This window comes from Ambystoma mexicanum, chromosome 6q (assembly GCF_040938575.1).
Source record: "Ambystoma mexicanum isolate Mex_15411 chromosome 6q, UKY_AmexF1_1, whole genome shotgun sequence".
In the NCBI taxonomy this organism is placed as follows: Eukaryota; Metazoa; Chordata; class Amphibia; order Caudata; family Ambystomatidae; genus Ambystoma; species Ambystoma mexicanum.
In genome coordinates this window covers 1,470,337,988-1,470,360,297 of record NC_090937.1, presented here as the reverse complement: position 1 = coordinate 1,470,360,297, position 22,310 = coordinate 1,470,337,988, and the positions used below count along the sequence as shown (strand labels likewise).

At 42.9% G+C, this 22,310-nt stretch overlaps 1 protein-coding gene across 4 annotated transcripts in view; it reads left to right on the top strand.

The window, feature by feature from the left end:
* The window catches only part of REEP1 (receptor accessory protein 1), a 560,779-nt gene that overhangs the window by 520,738 nt on the left and 17,731 nt on the right, over positions 1 to 22,310 (top strand). Inside the window, exon 8 of one of the 4 annotated variants that reach the window (XM_069632179.1) lies at positions 13,138 to 13,272. The exons of the other annotated variants lie outside the window; for them this stretch is intronic. Within the exon in view, the coding sequence (XP_069488280.1) occupies positions 13,138 to 13,241 (104 nt within the window). The 3' untranslated portion in view covers positions 13,242 to 13,272. The remainder of the gene's footprint in view (positions 1 to 13,137; positions 13,273 to 22,310) is intronic. 4 annotated transcript variants of the gene reach the window in all.

Sequence of the window (22,310 nt, the reverse complement as noted above, 5' to 3'; positions counted from 1 at the left end):
GCAGTGGGGGAAATGGAAAGGGTAGAGGTTGGAAAGGAAATAGATGGAGGCGGGGAAAAAGAATTGGCAGAGAAAAATAGAAACTCGGTTTTCACAGCGTTCAAAGTAAGAAAGTGCAGTGACAGACAAGATTTGATAGCGGAGAGACAGGAATAAAGAGTGTGGTGAATTTCTGGTGTGAAGGAAGAAAAAGATAAGAAGCGTTGAGTGTCATCAGCATATAGGTGGTGTGAAATTCCAAACGAAGTGATAACACGAGCAAGTAATGACGTATAAAGTGAAAATAGAAATGGAGCCAAGACAGAGCTTTGGGGAACACCGTGTTCAAGAGGAAGAGGTGACAAAGTTTTCCCATTCCAGGAAACTGAAAAAGTTCTATTGGAGAGGTAGGAAGAAAACCAGGAGAGAACAGAACCCTTAAAAAAAAAAAAGAAGAAAGAGAGTCAAGAAGTAAAGAGTGATCCACAGTATCAAAAGCAGCTGATAGATCAAGAAGAATAAGACAAGAGGATTGTTTGGAGTGGCGAGCAGACAGAAGAGAGTTAAGAACACACATAAGTGCAGTCTCGGTGGAGTGACAGGGACGAAATCCGGACTGAAAATAAGGAAGAAGAGATAATTCATTAGCAAAAGATGAGATTTGGGAGTAAACCAGACGTTCGAGGAGCTTAGAAAAGTAGGGAAGAAGAGAAATGGGGTGTAAATTGGAAACAACAAGAGGGTTAGCAGAGTTTATTTTTTAGAATAGGAATAATAGTAACATGCTTGAACGCAGTAGGAAAAGTAGCTGTGGAGAGACAAATATTAAAGAATGAAACAAGAAAAGGTATAAAAGAAGGATAGATTAGAGGAAGAAGAGCAGATGGAATAGGATCCATAGGAGCTTCTGTGGGAGGAACTATGGCCAATAAAAGAGTAACATGAGAATTGGATACAGGAGCAAAGTCAGACAAGAAATTTGAAGGTTTAGGAGGATGAGGAGAAAAGACAATAGAGAGGGAGGTGTATTGGTAATGTCCTGACAGAGAGAATAAACTTTAGATGAAAAGAAGGAAGCAACATCACAAGCAGAGAGAATAGAGTTAATAGAAGGATCAGGAGGAGAGGGAGAAAGAAGACGAGATAGGGTTTGGAACAGACACCTTGGATGATCGTTTGCAGATTTTAGACAGTTATCATAAAGAGTGTGATAACAAAAATAAGCAGAATGGTTAGAAAGAGAACGGGACTTGAACCAACATCTTTCTAGGTGACGTAATAGTCGCTGCATGGAACAAAGATGGGAAGAAAGCCAAGGTTGGGCAGTTTGCAAGAGGGTCGGAAAGCAGAAAGAGGATATAATTGATCAAGACCTAACAGGAAAGTGGATGAAAGAGTGGAGGACACCTCATTAGCAGAGAGTAAGCTGAACTGAGGAAGAGAAGGAAGACTAGTAATGCAAGTGTCGTGAAAAAGTGATTAATGAAATTGCGTCATGACGATAGAATGTGTTAGGCAAGAGAGGAGTAGGAGAAACATAAGAAGTAAGAGGAAGTAGAGATACAGAGAGAAGGGAATGATCAGATAAGTAAACAGGTAAAGTTGACACAAAAGTGGCAGTAAAAGATGAGAGAAAAATTAAATCAAGTGAAGAATCAGAATCATGAGTAGGGGGAGTAGAGAGTGGAACAAGTAGATGAGAATCAAGAATAGAAAGAAAAGAAGATGAAGAGTGAATTGAGGAAAGATGGAGGTATAAATCACCTAGTAAAACAAGCGGGGTAGGGCTAGGGAGAATGTTGCACAGAAGGTGGTGAATGTCGGCACAGAAAGTGCCGAGAGGGCTAGGAGGGCGATAGATGAGAAGAAAAGAAACAGCATGAGGAGCAGTAAAAATCTTGTACATAAATTCAAAAGAAGCATATATGGGTGTATCAAGACGAGATGGGACAGAGATGTAAAAAGAACGGGAAAGAATGCCAATGCCGCCACCGCAGCCAGTAGAGCGAGGTACATGTGGAAATATATGTCATGAATATTAATCAGGGACTTGTTTGCTGCCCTCAAGGCCTGGAATTTAACACCCTTTACCTTTCCTAAAGCTATGCCTTGCAACTATTCATAGTGCCCGTTTGTAAGGAGATGGGATTTTTGTAATATAACTGCGATAGTAGCCAAGTGTGTCACCTGCTTCAGCTACTCCCCTTTCGTTGGGCGAGATCACTATACATTTGGGGAGTTGTGGGCCTATACTCTTAATTAGTTAAATCAATACCTCAAGTACCAGAAGCTAAAATGGTATTGAGACTCATGACATGGGGCCAGTTAGCACTTTTTCCGATTGCTAATATGGCCTGTATGTCTTTTTTTCATTTGTGTTTATCACACCCCACAAAAGGATTGGTACAAGGATTGTTTTGCCACAGGTTGTGCCTGAGTGTCAGTGTGTTTGTCCAAAACAATGGCTGTTGTCACCTTGGGTGGTATCTTTGACTGGAATTCTGATGCAGCCTGATGTCTTACTCCAATCTTATCCCTAGGTATGGGAATGTAAGCAGCCTTGTAGCCATGTTTCAGGTGAAATACAGTTACTGCTATCTGTGGGGAGCTGCATACTTCTTCATAATTAGACATTGTTCGAATACTTTTGGAATTTGTTTTATGTATTTTTGCTGTAGAGCTTTTTTTTGGTGCTCTTTGTGTATAAGCATACACCCTTGTTGGGGTTATCAAAGGCAAACTGATAGATTGCAATACTACTACTGTTAACCTTCTGCAAAAAGCAGAAAATCACATAATGAATGCAAGCGTCAAAGATACATTTAGGACAAAAATGCAATCCCAAGAAAATAATCAACCAATTGTAGTTATGCTCTTATCTATTGCCTATTTAAAAACGGAATTAAAGAAATGTATAATATTATTAACCAGTAATTGGATTAAAAGTATCCCACCAGAGAAATCACTGTAAGCAAGTTGTCTTCTTGGAAGGAATATGCATTTCTTCACTTCAGGTAGGCAATGCTGTGTATTCAAGAGGTTGGTGTGTTATACCATGGGACATGATTGGTGTCCTTAGTGGGAAAGGGCATTTGCAAGATATCCTGTGCCTCTTACGCTCTCTTCCCTTGAAATATCACCCATTAACACAGGTCCTTAGATTTGAGCATGGGTTAGGACAATAGCCCTTAATTATTTAATGAATTATAAAAAGTTAGATTGTTAAGTGGGTGTAAACTGGTAATTCAAAGAGCGTTCAAAGATTAAACAACATATGAGTGTTAATGGAATTAGACCTTAATGATGTTATAATCAGAGAAAATAATGTTAATGATGTGTTATTTATACAGCACTATCGCCAAAGCGATGTACATAGAACATATTTACATACAATTATCACCCAACCGAAGTTGGTAATCATTCAACAACCTCAGAAGAAGGAAAAGCTGAGTTGGCCTTGCTGGGATTTGAACCTGCAGCCTTCATATCGCACACAGATGGCAGCAGCGAGCACTCAACCGGTTGAGCTATCTTTTCTTTAAATCTTAGATGATTTCAGGGAAGTTACTGAGGCCTGTGTATATTGATAATTTGATTGCAGCCAGGGTGTTTAAAATGCACCGTTCTATTAAGAATATGCCAAAAGATCTTAAACCCAGCAAGGCAAGAACAACCAAACAGATGTTCACTCTAGAATCCTTAGGGTTAGTGACTTTTCATGATCGGGTTACGAGTTAAGGGAAGGGGACGATTTTTCTTTCACTATGTAACCAATGCTGTGATACATATTACCAATGCTGTGATACATATTACCAATTCTGTGATACATATTAATACATGCACAGGTGGATACTGGTTGCTTTGCCATATTCACCAATGTGGAGTGCCTGTACTAATGTTAGGAGGACCTTTACTGAGGTTATGGTATAGCCTGAGACTATGGGTACTGTCCAGATGTGAGTAAGCGCATCCATGGTTTGAAGAGTGTTAAGCTGTGTTTGCTTCATAAAATCACCTATCCTGATGCTGAGGCACGCGTCCTGGTGTTGTGGGGAGGGACTTCTCTGGATATTGTGAAGGGTGTACTGACTTTGTGAGAAAGGGTCTGTCGTAATAGTGTGAGGACCTTCCCCATTTCTTGTCTCAGTGGTAGTCACCAACAACCCCTCACCCAGCCCCCTCTGGGATCTACATTTTGACAAACCCACTCCCTTTTTTCAAACCAACAGTAGCAATTGGACTTTGGTATTAGGTCTCTCATCAAGCCTAGTCAGACTGCTATTTACCATTTTATCATAGGGATTGGCCACCAAATTATGCAGTGGACCCACTGTGAGGGGTCAGTAATACAAGACAGACAACTGTTTGAGGATTTCCCAAAATATGCAATTCTTATTATAAAAGAAAATATGTCAAAATGCCTCACTGACCCTACTCTGTTGAGGAATTCCTTGCCTAACCTAGAGCTAAGGGAATACGCCCTAACACAGGAATCCTGGCCCTCACACTAAACAGCAAATACATAAAGAAAAGATATGGCAATTCAACATGACATAAACAACATGTACATTTCCTAAATGACCTTCCAATGTCCTGGGCGATTTCCCTTCTCCATGATTCAAAGTCACTTCTGCAAATGTTCAACCAAAGAAAGAAAATGTGTTAACTCAGTTCTTCATGTTTTCAAGTCAAAGTAAAAGTTAATCAATAAATGTTCCACTGGTAACAAATCTCCTCTTTTGGGTGAAGTTATCCACTTTCCACTTCTAGCAAAATAGCCCCAATGGTAATCTTGGCCACGATGCTTCATCACCCCCACAGGAAGATTTGCTGCAGTAAAAAAGAAAATGAACTGTCACCTTTGGCCCATAGTATTTCACTTTGGCTTTGACAACTGCAATGTAGCATCCACTGACAACCAGATATACCTTTTTACTTTCAATACTTTGGACTACTGCCACAGCTTCAATGACTTATAGACAGACTTCGACAAGATCGATGTTTATAGCCCTTCTCTCTTCAGTTAGGCAAGACACTCTTCCTCTGAATAATTTTCTTCAAAGGGGCAGCCTCTTTGCCTCTCGTGTCTATCTGCCATGATAACAACCTCAGTTTGCCTTTAAGACTCACTTCTCTATGGCTTCCATATTCTTGGGCATTACAGGTTGAGTCTGCTTCAAAATAGTCTTTACAAGCAGCCGGTTCCTCTTCTCGAACTTTAGATGCACCATTCTGCCAGCAATCAGCCCAACAATTACCCAGAAGCCCAGGTGCCACTCTCTTAGCTTCAGGTAATACTTGCACATGGTTTTTCTAGGACATTAACTGTTAGCAACTTCACATTAATTCTGACATGCTCTCTAACTCTGAGAAATGTCGGTTTCACTGTTAGAATGGGGTGCCTCTTGGGTTGGGAAATGCTTGTTCTCTTCAACAGTTTATGCACTTCAACCTCTTACGAATGAAAGGTGTGTTACTTTCAGATATAGAGTAGCATTCAGTCTCTGTAGAAACTACAAATTAGGGTCACACGACCACTCTTTGAAGTAGATTTCAAGGTTTACAGATGGACATATAACTTGCATTCCTGTGTAAAGGTAATAAATAGAGTCCAGGCCTTCTTTGGGAATCACAATTAGGCACACACTAATCTCGAACTCTGAGACAACCACTCTCTGATGTAGTTTTCCCATGTTAAAGATTGTAACTTTTGTATTGTCAAAGTTCTGTGTTTGACAATTGTCTGAGCAGCTTTCCCTCTGCTTAACTAGGGACCCAGGCTCACTCTTTCAAATAGAATATTCTTTAAATAATGGAACAATGTATTGTAATAACGTTCTGCTTATCACGTTGCACGTTGCATACGAGTGCTACATTTCCATAGTTCAGAGTATTCTGAATGCAACAAACAACTTCTACTTGCATAAAGCCTTATGCAGGTTAACAATGAGCTGGTTACTGTTACTGGCAAGGCTTGTGTGATGTATTAGAACACAGTGCTTCAATCACTGGCTTCTTATACACTTGCTCTGCGGGTCACACTGCTTTCCCGACTTCCACTACACCTTTTACTGCTTCTGGCTCGCTGGAGGCCCACACCCTTCTCCTGAACAGGTGTCTCCAGTCCGGCCATACGGTTTTGGAGTTCCTCTTACTGCTTTGACCCTCAGCTTACCAACTGCTTCTTGCCTCAGTCTCCTGCACATCCGCAGCTCGACAATCACAGCAATCAGGCTTGCATGTGGATTGACGATCTCTCCTGTACATCTTCCATTGTGGAGCCTCTGCAATTCTGGGTTTGGGGGAACAGGACTCTCTCAGAACACGCAAGTGAAATCTGCTGTCTCTATGTTCCGGCGTCCCTCTTGTTCTCCCACTTCTGCTTGGTTTGGCAGCTTAGTGCTTTCTTTCTGCTTCCACTGCTACAGCCTGCACTCCTCCTAATGCTCCAGCTCCTTCCACTCCTTCCTCCTACCTTTACCTGAGCAGGCCTTTTATGCCTATGAGGTTCCTTCAGGTGTGGGCTGTTAGGCTTAAATGCCTGACTACTGCAATAGCTGTTATGCTTAATTGCCTGACTGTTCTAGCTGCATGACTCTTCAGTCCTCTTCCTCGTCCCAGTAAATATACAATTCTGGGACTTGTAGTTCCCTTCAACAAAGTTAACTATTTCAACTTCTGCAGTTTGGCAAACAACCATCAACAGTGTGGGATTACGTGGAAAGTTAATGAGGGGGCTGTCACGGTCTTCTTGGTCAGTCCCCCTGCCCCTGTGATCCTCCCACAGTACACCACCCCGAGGGTTGGGAGCAGGAAGCATCTGCCTTTCCCTGGCCACATGAGGAGGGTCCCAGACCAGGTTTCTGGGAGGAATCATCTCTGATTCATCACACCACCCTGCCCGTCCCTTCTCATTCAAACTTCAGTTATTTTGTGGTGGTTTTGTGTGCTTGTGTTGGCAGATGCATTTGTCTTTTCTGAAGCACTGTGCATATTATCTTAGGGTCTTGCAGCTGCATCTTTTTTGAATCACTATGGCCAATTGCTGTATTCAATGCACAGAGGTTAGTTCTAATCCCCTTTCACTGACCAATGCTGTCTTCAGCCTAATTGGAAAAGACCTAGGTGGCCCACCAGGGACAACTCCTGTGTAAGACAGGATGAAGTCTGAGAATACTCTCAGGCCAGAGCCAGGGACATCATTTGGGGGCTGCCAGGGGTCGCAGCTGCAACCCCTGGTGCTTATCTGCGACCTCTGACACTGCCTCTGCTACCCCTGGCCAAGGATTGCAGAGGCAGCACGAAAATGCAAAATTCACCCTGTGAGTTAGGCTTTCTCTAAAGTGTTCTATACACCATACAGCTCAGCCACAGGGGCCTGGCTCAAGGATGGCAGAGAATTTAACTCTGAAGGACGCTGTTTCCACTGTCCTCAGAGAGCAGGGGGATGGGTCTGCGAGTCTGCTATCTGCGTAGGTTGAGGTTCTTATGGCAACTGACACAGGACATCACGGGTCCGGGGCCAGCAGGTCACACTCGGAAGGTGCACAAACATTCTTAGTCAATCAAAGCTAAGCAAGTGAAAATCATTTTTTTTTAAAACCTAAGTCGGAAGCATACATTATTCTCTCCAGTTCGACCAAGGAAGACTTTGGAAGTCTCCTCCCCTTCTGCGTTGAGCAACATCCTGCTGAAAGGATACCAGTTTGCACGTTCCTATAGTCATTGACGGAGAGCACTACAAAAGGTATTCATTTAAATGTGGCAAAGTCCAGTATTTCCATGCTTAACATGAGCTTCACCTAAGTACCAGGTTCAGGCTATCTGCTTCACCACCAGGCCATTGCATTTATATTTTACTGATATTGATGAGAATCTCATAACAATTTAAAGCACAACAGCAACCTTTCTGATGCCAAATGAGAGTATCTGATTGAACTGGAGGCGTGCATCGGGAGAGCCTTGTAAAATTTGCAAGACTCTCCTCCGTTCCATCACATAGCAGTTAAATCCTCTGCTTAATGTGAGCGGCCTTCCACTGATTAGCAGATTATCTGATATAATCATAGATAACCTTGTAATGAGTCGAAGGAGTTTATTTATTTATTTATACATTTGCAAAGCATGCAAAAACCCACAGGCATGAAGGTGCTGGTTACAGCACAGGGCGGTGCAAGGAGGGGAGGGGAGTTAAAGGGATAGTCCAGTAAAAAATGTTATTTTAAAAATAGATAGGCAACATTAAAAAAATAATACTAGCACTTTTTTTTTAAAACTTCCTATGTAAAATTTTGAGCTATTCAAGCTCAAAATTCGCAAAAGCAAGCACATGGGCGCATCCATTTTGTGAAATGGATGCCCGCCTGTGCTGGCTTTTGCTTTTGCGGCACTAATGAAGGAAACGCCAGCCAGCTGTAGGAAACAAAAGCTACCGCTGGGTGGCTTTTCCTTCAGTGGTGCTGTACGCGGAGGACGGGGACCGGAGACCAGAGCAGGAAAGCTGCAGCTGAATCTCGGTAAGTGCTATTTATTTTAAAAAAATGGAGGAGCCCGGAAAACTTAGAAATAAAACCGCAGCTTTAAAAACGTTGTATTTATGTTTGCGGTCGCTTTTGAAGTGACCGCAACCATAAATACAACGTTGTGTTTGAAAACGCTGCGGTTTTTCTTTCCAAGTTTCCAAGGCCTCATCACGACTTTGGCGGTAACCCTTAAATCCGGCGGTAGCGCTATTACCGCCGGATTTAAGGGTCCGCCAAATCAGGACTTCGGCGGATTTCGCCCCAGCTCTGAGCTGGGGGGAAATCCGCAGAAAATGTGCGCTATTACCACAGACGGGAAATCCGCCGGCGGTAAGAGCGTGAATTTTCCCCATTGGGACCCAATGGGGAATGGGGCATTCCCGAATGGGCTCAATGGGGAATGAGGAATTACGTTACCGCCGAACTCGTGATCCGGCGCTATTAGCACCGGGGAGTTCGACGGTATGGATAATACCGCCGGCGGTAATGCCGCCAGCGTTACTGCCAAAGTCGTGATCAGGCCCTATGTGGTGTTTTGGAACATTTAAGGCTGAAATTGGTACATGATCAAAATCAATTACATATGAGGCTGCATAGTACCGCATACCAGGCATAAATGGCATTGAATGGCATTCAGGGGCTGCACTTCACATATGATGGCAGCAATTGAAAATGTGGGGCTCTACCTTACATATGGCGACCATACCAGGTGTATGAGGTAATAACTAACATTGATTGGCATTACTGGACATTTGATGATGCACTTGGCATATGATTGAAACATCTGGATAAATAAAGCTGCAACAACTATAGTTTCACTGTACCTAGAGTGTAAGGCTATAACAAGACATAAAATGGCAGCACCTTAACCTAGAGTCTCCATGTGGCATTCTGTCTTGCAGCAGCCCCTGGAAATGTGGGGGCATAACCAGACACATCCTTGCTAGACCTGACATGTGCATCTATTTTTGATTGCTATAATATGGCTGGAAAAAAGCCAGATAAGTTTGTAATGGCGTAGACATGGCCTATGCTGGTTTGAACTGAGCTACCCTGGTCATAACATGACCCACCTCAATGGCATATGAAGGCATCTTCCTAGTTAAAATGTGGTTCACATTAAAAAAAAGGTATGTCTGCCTGAGTGCCGGTTTGGTATTTTATGAAATGTAAGCTATGCATGCTCTTTTACACTCGTCAGTCACTTCAGGTGATAACATTGGGGTTAAATGCCATATGATGCTATAAGGGGCAAATGTTGTATGACATCACTTCCTGTGATGCCATTGGTGTGTGATGTCATTTCTGCTACCCATGTCATTTTAGTGAATTGATGTCCCTGCCAAAGACCTTGCATTCTTAGGATACAGAAAATCGGACCTGTGATTTTAATTGGGGAGATCGCTATTTCAGAAACCCAGAGGTTCATGTTTCCCATATCCCCAGCATACAGGGATATGAGGGCTGTTCCCAAGCAGCTCATCCTTCACCTTGGCGCACCCTGATCCTTGAGGCACATGCACACAAGTATCGATTGAGAGAGAGAGAGAGAGAGAGAGAGAGAGAGAGAGAGAGAGTGAAAAAGAGAAAAATAGAGAGAAAGGGATGGAGCGAGTTAAGATTAGAGAGAGAGACAGAGAGAGCAATTTGGAGCTGTATGCAAACACCATAGAGTGTTCCTTGCAGTAACTATTCATCCCTAGAACTCATCTGCATTACCTCTCTACTCTTGAAGTAAAGCAAGCATCCGCTTACACACCACACCCTCTGCTTGAGCTTCACACGAGACACAGACCAACATACCAACCGCATCCTCATGATTACACTCATGCAGGTGAGGAATATGCATCTGGATGCCACGCAGCATGAAGTAACTCAACCACCCTGAGGTCCCACGTTGTATTTATTTATTTATTTATTTATTTTTGCATTTGTTATAGAGCGCTGTACCCTTGGGTATCTGGGTGCTCATTACATTGATAGATCAGGAGAAAGAAACAGCAGAAGCAGAGGGGATGGTAGAGATGTTAGGGGGGGTTCAGTACACTGAGACGAAGTTGGTGAATGATCGAGTCTATTAGCGTGGTGCTTTAAGTGAACAGCTAGGTCTTTGGGTTTTTTCTGAATGATCAGTATGAAGGATAGACACATCACCACAAGTTTATCAACATGTAAATTCTTACATGCCCGCTCCAAAATATGTTTTTGTTATCTTGCTCAGAAAACGCTTTCATTAAAAGTAAATTTATTCTGAACCGGCTGCTCCATTAACCACACCCTCCTCTCTTACTGGATCCAAAAACGTCAATAGGTCCTACGCTATATGAAACACAATAACATACCATAATTCAGGTTTGGAGAAAGATGAAGAGACTAGTTCATGTGTTTAAATGATGTTAGACTAGACCGTCGCCATTACAAAGATTTAGAAAGGAGTTCCGTTATTATCTGATATGAACTTAGGTTGCAATATTAGCCTTTATTGTATTGGATGTCTGTTACATGAAAATAAGGTGTATTCACTATTATAAGTTATTAATGTTTATATATTTTTCTCACTACCCCTTTTAATTGTGGAGACCAAATAAATATATATATTAAGTTTTAGTCCTGCTAAGGGGTGGAGAACAGTCGGGGAAGGAGGGGTCACACAACATATCAACCAAAAAAGAAAGGTGGACCATGGTAGACGAAGAATTTACGACTTAACAGAGGTCGTAACAGAGGGGCTGTAAGCACGAAGAACCAAGAAAAAGACTAGCTCAAATGAATGCTCAAAATATGTGATTTATGAGTACTGGGGGTTTGGTTGATAATGTGTAGTTGTGTAAGACACAGTATGTATTTAGTGATCTTTTTAAATCTAAGACTTTATATTGATGACTTATTATTGCTTCTAAGCTAAGCACTGATGCTGGTTCTTTTTTAGAAATTAGAATCCTGACTTGCATATTACTTGGCAGACCTAAAGTTACATTAAACATTTAAAAAGAATGTAAAAATAGGAGTGACAAGATGATGGAGACTTCATTCCAAAGAAGCCTACATTTTTTTGTAATCTCCCAATGTTTCCGTGAAGCGAGGTGCCGGAAAAATACACGAGTCTGGCGGCAGCCTGCCGGTTTTACTGGCACGGCTACTGCCGGACTCGTAATGAGTCCTAGATAGTGCATGAAGCGGTGCCGTTTGTTTCTTAGTTGGGATAGTGTAAGAGTCAGTGGCTTACCAACATCATATGAACATCTCAAGTTCACTTATGGCAGGTGTGTGAACTCCATTATAGCTAAAAGTAGCAGAATGCAAAGAGAAAACCAGGACGAACAGGTCTCCATGGCTGTGGTTGACCAAACTGGATTATTAGTTTGTTGGGATGTGGGTGGCTTGAGCCATGGAAAAAGGATTTCAAGCAGTCAGGAGATTTGGTGAGTGAGTTATATATCGATGAAATATTTTTATATATCTCTTTTTTGTACATGTAATAGCTAAGCAAAATACCCACTTTTGTTTCCAATGAAACGTAGTGTGGTGACTGAATTTGTTTGTAATTATGTCCGATCCAGTCGCTCCAAGTCAAGAATGTGAGTGGCCGCGTGCGTGGCACTTTGATGCCTAACCACTGATTTGAGACAATTGAGGATGCATACAAGGGTGCTACGGAAGGTTTCTCAAGTCCCCTTCTTTAATATGGGGGACCTGCAGCAGACCACGAGAGACCAGCCTGTGGGACGGTTCATCTGGTTCGGTGAACTTTACGCAACGGGACGCGTGGACAAGCATATCTGAGAAATATCATAGTGAGTATCATAAATAATCTGTTGTCAACCAACAAAACCTTTATCAGGGGTCATGTAAATGGGGTTCACGGTGCACATTCTGGAATGGCGTACCCAGAGCTACTGTGCCTGATGTGCAGTGGGGCGGAGTGCATTTCCTGAAATAGGCGGCTGGGCAGGGGACCAGTGCTGGTTCATCTGGGAGGTTTTAGACTCACAAGAAGACGACGCGTTTCAATGTCCACACAGAGACGCAGCAAGTGCAGGGTTCCCCACCAACCTATATTATTCGATGGAATTGGTGGTCACACTCCTCCAGAGAATCGGTTCCATTGATAACGTGTTTTAAAATAATTTGTGTGCAGTAAGAGCTCTATTCCTGACCAAAAACTGTGAGAAAACATCTCGATTGACGAGCAGAAATTGAGGTTGAATCCTCCTGCTATTATTTCAGCCTGCTGCTGTGAGCTGCCTGCTCATGCTACTGTAAGGCTCATCTGATACATGTTATCTACCAAAACACCAAATGATCATAACTGATGCATCCTCAGAAAACCAATGACTTGGCACAGGACAGACATCTTTACCATAGACACACATCTTGACAACATGACATTGGTAGTGGGGCATTTCCTTTGGGTATAATAAGTTACTTGGCTTTAGTCTGCAGCAGATTTCAATGCACTGAAGGGATATTTGTCCTGAGTCACCCCATCACATTTCCACCATTTCATGTTGATTCTTTGACTCAGATGTGCAGGCCAATACTCTTAAAAAAACCTACACCCCTCTTTACTTCTTTCCGTCTGTGCATCTCTCCCCTCCTTCCTTCTCCCCCCATCCTGGTTGCATGTTGTCTTTAGATGCGGGCGAAGCTGAGCAGAAAATTGTCCAACCTAAGACCTCAACGGGAAAAAAACAAGAAGACTCGAACAGGAGCAGAGGGGCCGTAAAAAAGCCACAATAAAAGAGCATTAACCATTTGCCTCCTGGTTAATGTGAGTATACTTATATTTATTACACCGTACTGCAAGTCGGCCCAATGTCCCGGTATAGTTTTGAGAAATGGTGAGGACTGAAAAACAGTCATTATTTCTAGAAAGGTGGCAAATGATGGTGGATGAAAGCTGTTAGTCCAGTTGGGTCTTGCCCATGGTCAACGATGACAGATGAAGATCGTTTGCGCAATCAAGTCTTCCCTGTGTCGAACAACGGAGGATGGGGGCTGTAAGAGCAGTGATGTCTCCCTCTACTAAAATGCAAAGCTCTCAATCCTATTTGCTATTTACGTGTTAACCAACTCTGTGGCTGCTCTTTAAGCAAGTATCGATCAATGGAAGTTACACTCAATCCATGAAATTCATTGTCACACCTGAGTAACTCTCAATTGTCATATTATGTCTAAAGCACTCTCTCAACTACATATGGTCACACAAGGTCACTATTCAAGCTCTCAAATCTCACTCTGAAGTGTTCTAGAATAATGTAATCGGTGCAATATTGTGTCCTACTCTTTGTTATGACTTTGCAATTCAACCCCAGCTTCAGCAAAGACTAGAAGCCTTTGGTAAAGCCCTGAGGCCATTTCATCCGCCATCTTAAACCAGGGGCTATGTGACAGACATGAATGATGTCATGTATGACCAATGCTTTTAAACAGAAACCAAATGATCTCTTCTCTGAGGTTTTTCCTTTACATGTGGCTGCCTTTACGCTGCTTGATTGATGCTTATGAGGTCATACCATGCACACGTACACACACAACATAACAAGAATTTGTAGTGTACATCTTTGAGCTAATAACAGATGTTATGTTCCCCATCTCAGTGATACACTCACACACAATCAAACACAATGCAAAAATATATGTGACTAAGTTCAAATCTTGTATTCGCACCCGGAGAAGGGCACTCAACCAATCGGGTGGCTGCAACCGCGGGTGAGCATACACATTCACTGCCTGCTGTCCCAGCCAAGCGTGGTCCTAAACCGGGTGCCGCCATTTAAAAAAAGAATTGAATGTGGGAAGGTAACAGGGTTCCTCTCCCCCACTACACCCTCTCCTAATAATTCCCTGATCCCCCTTGCCATCCCCTCCCTCCAGCCCCACTTACTTGCAGGACCGGAGCTCTCTGCTCCGGTCCCGGGCCCTCCTCCTGTCTCCCGGCCGCCATAGACATGGAAAAGGGACATTGTCCCGTTTCCATATGGCAGCCGCAATCTTCTTTTTTTCATGTTTGTTCTTTTTTTTCCTTGGGAAAAGCAGCGCGAATCTGCAGAGGAAAAATTATGAAAGCCATTCGCACCCGCATGAACACCGTGGTGCGAATGACTTTCATGCCCACTCAGGAGGGCAGACATGGCCGGTAACAACCCACAACCCGAGCTGAAGCCCTTACTTCCCTCGGGCCTGCCTTAGCTCGGGCTGGCAGGCCGTTACCGGCCATGTTCACCCTCCTGAGTGGGCATGAATGCCATAATCCCAATACGTCTGGGTGAATACAACTGCAGACTTATGAAACCACGTCAACAAATGTCTCTCCAATGACAATAAAGGAACTCCATTATGAAAATTAAATAATTCTATAGGTGGCAATCTGGAGGCATTAGTTGACTTACATGTTTCATCAAGGAGGCACACTCTATCACTGTTGTGATTTTACTGCCATTGCTATTTGTGTACCTTGAAACTGTATCCACATTTGAAGAAAATATTCACTACTACCTGTCCCAATTTCATATTGCCTTTGTGTGCAATACGATTCCCTGGACAGCCATGTCCCGACTAGAGTCATAACATTGGGGCAAATTCTTAGTGGGGGAGTATCATGTATGAGTAAGTGTATTTTTATATCTCACACGATCCAGAAGAGTATCTGTGGGTGCATTAAGCTGGGTATGACCTGAATGCAAAAGTCAATGCAACTGTTAGGTGCTAAAGACCAACAAACAATCCAGCCCAATGGAATCTTGTAATTGTTGAACACAACCTTCTCTGTGATTATGCTCCCAATCCATAAACCAGTATTTAAGGCAGTGTAAAATGTCGTATACCCAAGTGGCTCAGAGAATGTGGTGGTTGTGTGCGAGCGGTCAGAGTCAGCTTCCTGGATAAACCTCTGTATTATACCCAAATGAGAATGAATGGGTCTAGAACCAAGATCTGGCTGTGGCGGAGCTCACCAGTCACAACAGAATATCACCATCGCATCCCTATTCCCTTTAGGCCCCTGGCCCAAGAAATGTGTTTGCCCTTTAAATGATGGCTATGCACGTGGGCTTTCGTGGGCTTAGTTCAGTGTGTCATATGGTTCCATGGATTACAGTGTAACAAAATGGCTTTTGTGTTGTTCCAGACCTTTCAAAATTACAAACTTCGGTTCATGATGCCACATATATCCAGATGCATTACGAAAAGTGTTTGAATTAGCAACACATTGTAAATTATTCTGGCGGAATTGGGGAATTAACAACACATTAAAAATTACTATAAGGGAAATATATGATACAAAACACAAAAGTGAATTTTGGAAACCTATTTATTCAACTATTTACAGAGATTTGTAATTGGGCGTGTCAGCCTAGCAATGCCCATCCGAATTGGCCCCCATCAAGCTTTGTATGGGGAAACAGGGCACAACATATGCCATGCAATGTAACACCTAATAATTCCCCTTTCTGGATGGTTGTGAGAAATAACTCTTACTCCGATATACATATTGTGGGGTACATTTAAAGGCCCCAAACAGAAGTCCCTTTTACATGAACAGCAGCCATTTAAACACTGCAACCAATAACGGCCTGACTTTTGCTTTTATTTTCACATGAATGGCAAGAATTTCAACACTGCAACAAAAATGGCCTGGCGTTTTCTTTTGGTTCATGTAAAATTAAAGAATCATGGGGAAAGGGGCCTATTAATGGACCAGCAGCAATGTAATTCACCCAAGAAGGAGGAATCAAAGAATCCTGTCACAATTTGGGTATCAGTGCATTTCATATTTCTCCATTGAAAACCCCAAATTGCCAGTGTAATCCAGTCATCTTCCCATAGAGGAATCTCTTGTTTACCTTTGTATGTTAGCATATCTCCTTTGAAAACCCCTCATTTGACTGTGTAAATACTTCATATTTTTGTAAGTAAATCAATTAATTCCCTCATTGAGTTTCACAGATCTGGATTGATGAAAATTCGAAACCAACCATCCTCGTCTAGTGTTTTTATTTCATTGTTATAGTCATTAAGATGTTGCCTCAAAAGAATTATTCCCATTGTGAGCTGGAAATCGAATGTGTCCCTGTGTCTAAGTTTTGCCCTGCTAAACAAATGTTCATTTGCCAGTGTCATTCCTATTTGCATCTGTCCTATCAAACCCAAACCGTTGTTCCCATGAGTAATCCCTTTGCCCAAAGCCTGCCTGTTAGCTGCCACTGTCATTTTTACAAAAAACGATTTGCCTATGTGCCTTTCTCATTGTTGAAGCATGTGTGTAATTTCAAGCCCCAGTAAAATTAAGGTGATTCTCCTTTTCGTTTTTCTAAAATTTCTTTTCATTCTTTAAAAAGCATTATTCCTAGAGTATTTGCCTTCCTCTATCCGATTCTGAGTGTGGATTTCGAGTTGCATTTCCTTAATTATTCATTGCTCAGAGCTTGCCTGTCACTTCACAGCCCGAGTAAAATTTTGTGCGATTTGTATTTTAGTTTTTCCAAAAAATCCTTTTCATCCTTTAAAAAGTGATTTTCCTAAAGTATTCCCCTTTCTCTATCATGCTCTGAGCTCGGATTTGGTATTGCCTTTCCTTCATTTTTATGGTTTTGAGCTTGCCTGTCATTTCCAGCTCCAGCAAAAGTTAATGTTATTTGCCTTTTCGTTTTTCTAAATCTTTCTTTTCATCTTTCAAATATAATTCTTCCTACTCAACCCTTCTTCCTCTATCATACCCTGATCACAGATTCTGAATTGCATTCCCTTTATTTTTTTGATTTTCTTTCTCATGTGCTGTTTGTGTTCAAAACGTATTTCCTAAGTGTGCTAGCTAGTCTCTCTTGAAGCCCGATTTGTCCTCTAGTGTAAGCCGCCTGAAGTCCCCTTGTGTGCTGTCCCATAGCAGTAGTATTGAATCATTGAAACCCATTTTTCCATTGTTGCAGGGGGTGTGCTTAACTGTTGATGCTATCACTTTGTGGGAAATGGTTATTTTTCTGTTCATCCATTAAAAAAACGGAATTAACTGTAATGGTATATCTTAACCTGGTGGTTTTGTAGAGATTATTACATTTTGTGTTGCCACACCATTGGTGGCTGTGCAGTTGGTTGATTTTCCTTTTTCATTAAATAATAAATAAAGAAATAAATAACTTATTAATACACACCGGCCTGCTTCATAGTCCATTGTGACACAGGGTGTTTGTGGTGGTTGGGTGCAAGCCCAGTTGGAGGCATACTCAAAAAAAGAATCTGTAGTATATTAAAAATAAAAAGTGTTTTATTGTGCGCCACATTCATTGTAGGGGAAGGAGTTCCCTGGCTGGCGGGAGCCGTGTGATAAACTGTAACAAAGTGGCGGGTTGTGCCGTGACTGAGAAAAGTGTTTTCACCCGTGGCAGTGCAGCACAGCAGACTACCCATTGAAGGTATTGATTACATTTAGTGGATAGAAAGCTGGGTTGCATTGTAAAGGCGCCATCCAAAAACTGGTACCCTAGGTATCAGCGCTGTGTCTCAAAATTAAATATTGTACGCATAAACTATGCAAGAGCATTGTGGACATTTTGCCCTTGCATAGATAACCCACCAGCAGTAGAACACACTTCTCAATGAGCACTGTGGACATTAACATGGCTAGACAGCACCTCCTATCCAAATTGTCCATTAGAGGGGAATGGGCAAAAAACATGAAGTCTGGCAATCAAGAATGATGCAAGAGGTGACCCCTATAAATATGGATGTTTGGTAGGACAGTGGCCTGTTACAACAAGACCTGACAGAGTTTTATATGAGGCAGAACATCGAATATGAGCAAATTAAAATGGTCCAACTCACTGCATATATGTACTTCCACATGATAGTTATGGAAGAAAGGTACCAGAAGAGTGTAACCTCTGTGCAAAATAAGTCTGAGCTTTTAAATCAAACACAGAGTGAGTTAAGGCAAGCAGAGGAGAATGTGCTACAGAGCCAACATTCAGAGTTAGAATTGGGAAACAGCATTCAGCAGCTAAAGTAGGAGTTGGCAGCACAGCAACAAATTTATTCAGACCGAGAGTCCCATTTATCTGCACTAAAAGAGGAGTGCCAAGAAGGGGTTCAGAACTTGAAAGAGAGTCAATTAAAATGGAGTCAACAAGTGACGTACAATAGAGCCTGTTTAGAGGATATGTGCACTTTACAAAATCAGATCAAGCAATTGGAAGAGGAGAATAGCAAGTTAATTATTAAAGAGGTCCATTCCCAAGACGGATTTGACCATGAACGCCGGAAGTTGAGTGCTATAAAACAGCAGAGAGATAACCTCAGTGAACAGAATAGCACATTGTATCAGGAAAAAGATGCCCTATGCCAGGAAATAGGCCAATTAAAGGCAGACCTGGAGAAAGGCGAGTCATGTCTTCAGGAATTGACTGACCTAAAATTTGAGAATGAAAAATTAATCGGGCAAATGAGACAAATAGAATATGACCTAGAGTAGACAATACAGACACACAATGTGCAGAGTGAGGAGATTAGTCTCCTGCAAGAGAAATGATCTGAGTATTACCAGACAATACAAGAAGCACAGAAGGAAAAATTAGACCCTTTGTGATGAGAACAGGGGACTCCATGGCCAAGTAGTAGCGCAAGGTAAGGTCATAGAAGCCAGACAAGCCCTGATAGCAGAGAACAAATATCAGGCCTTTGCATACTATCAAGAAATAAGGGCTGAGAAAGAGAGAGCAATTAAAGAAGGAGTGTGCTATGTTTAAAAAAGCATTGAGGAACCCCGGACTGGTAGGGAATGAAAGGGCAGCCCCTAATCATGGTGTAGGGCTCTCTGTACCAGGGGTCTCAAGCCAATTTACCACCTTGTATGCACAAGGCACTGCTAAATTCACACCTATGAGTTCACAAGAACCAGGAACCATGAGGCAGCTGGACTTAAGTAGGTCTAGCATGACTGAGCCGGAAGGCCAGCCCCATCAGAGATTAATGGACGTGCATCACTGCTTGGGTTCAAAAATATTTTGGCAGATGTATCTGACCAGGAGGACTCCTATAAAGAGAAAATCAGGGAGTTAGACTGGCAGGGACATCAGCTACAAAGGGACCATCTGGTCCATTTTGCGGATAAAGAAGAGTCTGAGTTTAGGCCCCAAAAGAGCATTCTGAAAACCTCCACCCGTTACCAACCACAGAAGGAGGGAGGAGTCGGGAGAAGAGGCTAGGCTCTCTCATTCTGGGAGAGACTCCCACTCTCACAGAATCAGGGAGTGCCTAGACAATAGGGACGGGACCTCAAATAACAGCAGCTCTGAGTCTGAGGGCGAATGGACTCAGGTGCAGCGGAAGAAAAGTCTGCCAAACAAAAGAGAACTTTGGTAAAAGACCCCATTAGACTAAAAGCCCTTAGAAACTTCGTTACCCTTTACCATAAAAATGCCAAATACGCAGTCTGGGAGCATCTGGAGCTGTATGACCAGATGAGGATGTCATTTGGCATAAAAAATAACCAGAATTCAATGGAGTTTTCCAAGTGGACATTCTCCCCAGAATACTCCAGCTTCTTTGCTGGGCTCGAGGATCAGAATCATTCAAAGTGGTCTAGCTATAAGATGGCCATCTTGAATCACTTCTCTGTACCGGAACCCCCAGGAGGCTCGCGAGGCGGCCTACAACCTGCAGTGCGGAGAAGATCAGGCACAGAGTGAGTTTGTCCAAGAGTTGAATCGGGCATTTGCCCAAACCGCTAGACGGGTGCGCACAAACAGTAGGGAGTTCATTAACACCTATTTCCATGCCCTCCCTAAATACATAATGACACAACTGGTTAGGGGCTTCCACGAAGAAAGGACCCTTGCCTGGGTAATAGAGCAAGCTACCCGGATCTATGAGATCCAAAAACCTGTGGAAAATAAGAATTCCCCCAAAAATCCCAAACCGACCAACATCCCGCTGCTGCCAAGGTGGCAGAGGTGAAGAATACCCCCAATTTGGACCTAGAAAATAGGGCGGCCTAAAAATACACCTCCCGCTAACAAACCAAACCAGAGGCAGAGACGACGTTCTGACCAGTCCCAAGCAGGTGGTAGCCAGACAGGGTACCGCACAAATGTGTCACCTGACTCTGACAACTACATTAGCCCAAGGTATAAGGGGAACATCTTGGGGTACGTATGGACTCCCCCGGTTCAGGGGTGGGGGATCCAATCATTTAAGTACGGCCCCAGGAAACTTTCCCCCAAACTTCTCTCCAAACTTCCCGCCAAACTTCCCTCAGGAGGGTAGTAATCTTCCACCATCTAGTTTAAGTTTCTTCCCCAGGTACCCTCTGAACCACAAGATTCAGAACAATCCTTCTTTCTCTTCCTGATTTTAGGAGTGTAGACCCCCAAATGAGGGATAAGGGGGGCCAAGGATGGAGGGCTACCAGGGAAACCTTCCATAGCAAGGCTACTCTGGGCAAAGGGACAGTTACCATTCCCGAGAGCATCAACGATTTGACCCAAGACCCCCATATCAACCAGAGAGGGTGTCACAACTGGAGCACCAGGTCCAGAGCTTGACCCAAGACACGAGTCGCATGTTGAGGGCACAGCAGGGCCCTCAAATGAGCATGGCTGCCCAGAACAGAGACTGGGTGAGAATAAAATTGGCATGAAAATACAGAGCCAACAATTCCAAATATGGTACTCTCATAAACATTGTCCACATTGGAGAAAGATGGGTGACTACTGTAGAGGAGAGAATGGCCTTTTATAAACACAGGAATCAAGAGGTTGCAAGAATACAATGCGCAACTCCACGTGAATCAAGGGATTGCCTAGAAGTTACGACACAGGATCCCTTGCCAAAACAACACATCCAAAACCAAAGTTCATGGCTGAGAGGTTTTGAATAAATTATAATCATGGGCACAGCTCTGGGAAATCCTCCAGGCCATCGTTTTTCAGCCTGCCAACCCATTACAGAAGGGGAACGACCATATGAAAATCAGGTTTGGTCCTGCCGCAAAAGGGGCAGTCCAGCCCAAACTGCTAGGTCACATCCCTTCTGCATGAGACCACAAGCATCCCCAGACATGTTTCAGCCTTGTTGGGCCTCATCAGTGAGGAGTAGCGTGGGTCTCTTAGAGACAACACATGCAAGTTGAAAATGAGCAACCGTTAGGCAGCGCAAACTTTCGAGTGAGGCTGTGAACCCAACCAGGTTGAAGCCCCTGAGACATTTTCAGAGACTCCTGAAGCCCATGATAGTGATTACGGATGTAATATACTCCAATTGAGCCATAGCTCCCGGCAATAGGAACACGCTCACCCTGTGCATGCCTTATAATATCCTAATGGTTACTGCATTCTTTCTAGGCCAATTATTTTGCCCTCCTATGCAATTAGGAATACTGCATATTTAGGGAGTTGTAGTTCTGGAAGTTAACAATGGCATCAATCGACACCAAAATCCCAACAGTGTGTTACATTACTCCCTTGAAACTTTCCGTTCCCTATTATCGATCGTACCCTAAATTTAAGCCACTCTTCAAGCTGTCTGTTTGAATAATATTCTGCACCTTTCATGGAGCTTGTCCATAGCTACCCTGGTGCCTAGGCCGTGCACCCCTCCAAACAAAGGGAGGTAGGAGAAGACTTCAAAGGAAATGAAGCTGTGCGCAAACATATTAGCAGGGTTGAGAAGAACAATCAAAGGTAGGATCACTGTGCATTGCCCGTACCTGAAAACACATTGCTATCAAACAGAACTCCTGTAATGTTTTAGTCTGTAGCATACAAATGATCCGCTCTCTCTGAAGACAGGCAACATTCACCACTTTTCTGCTTGCAA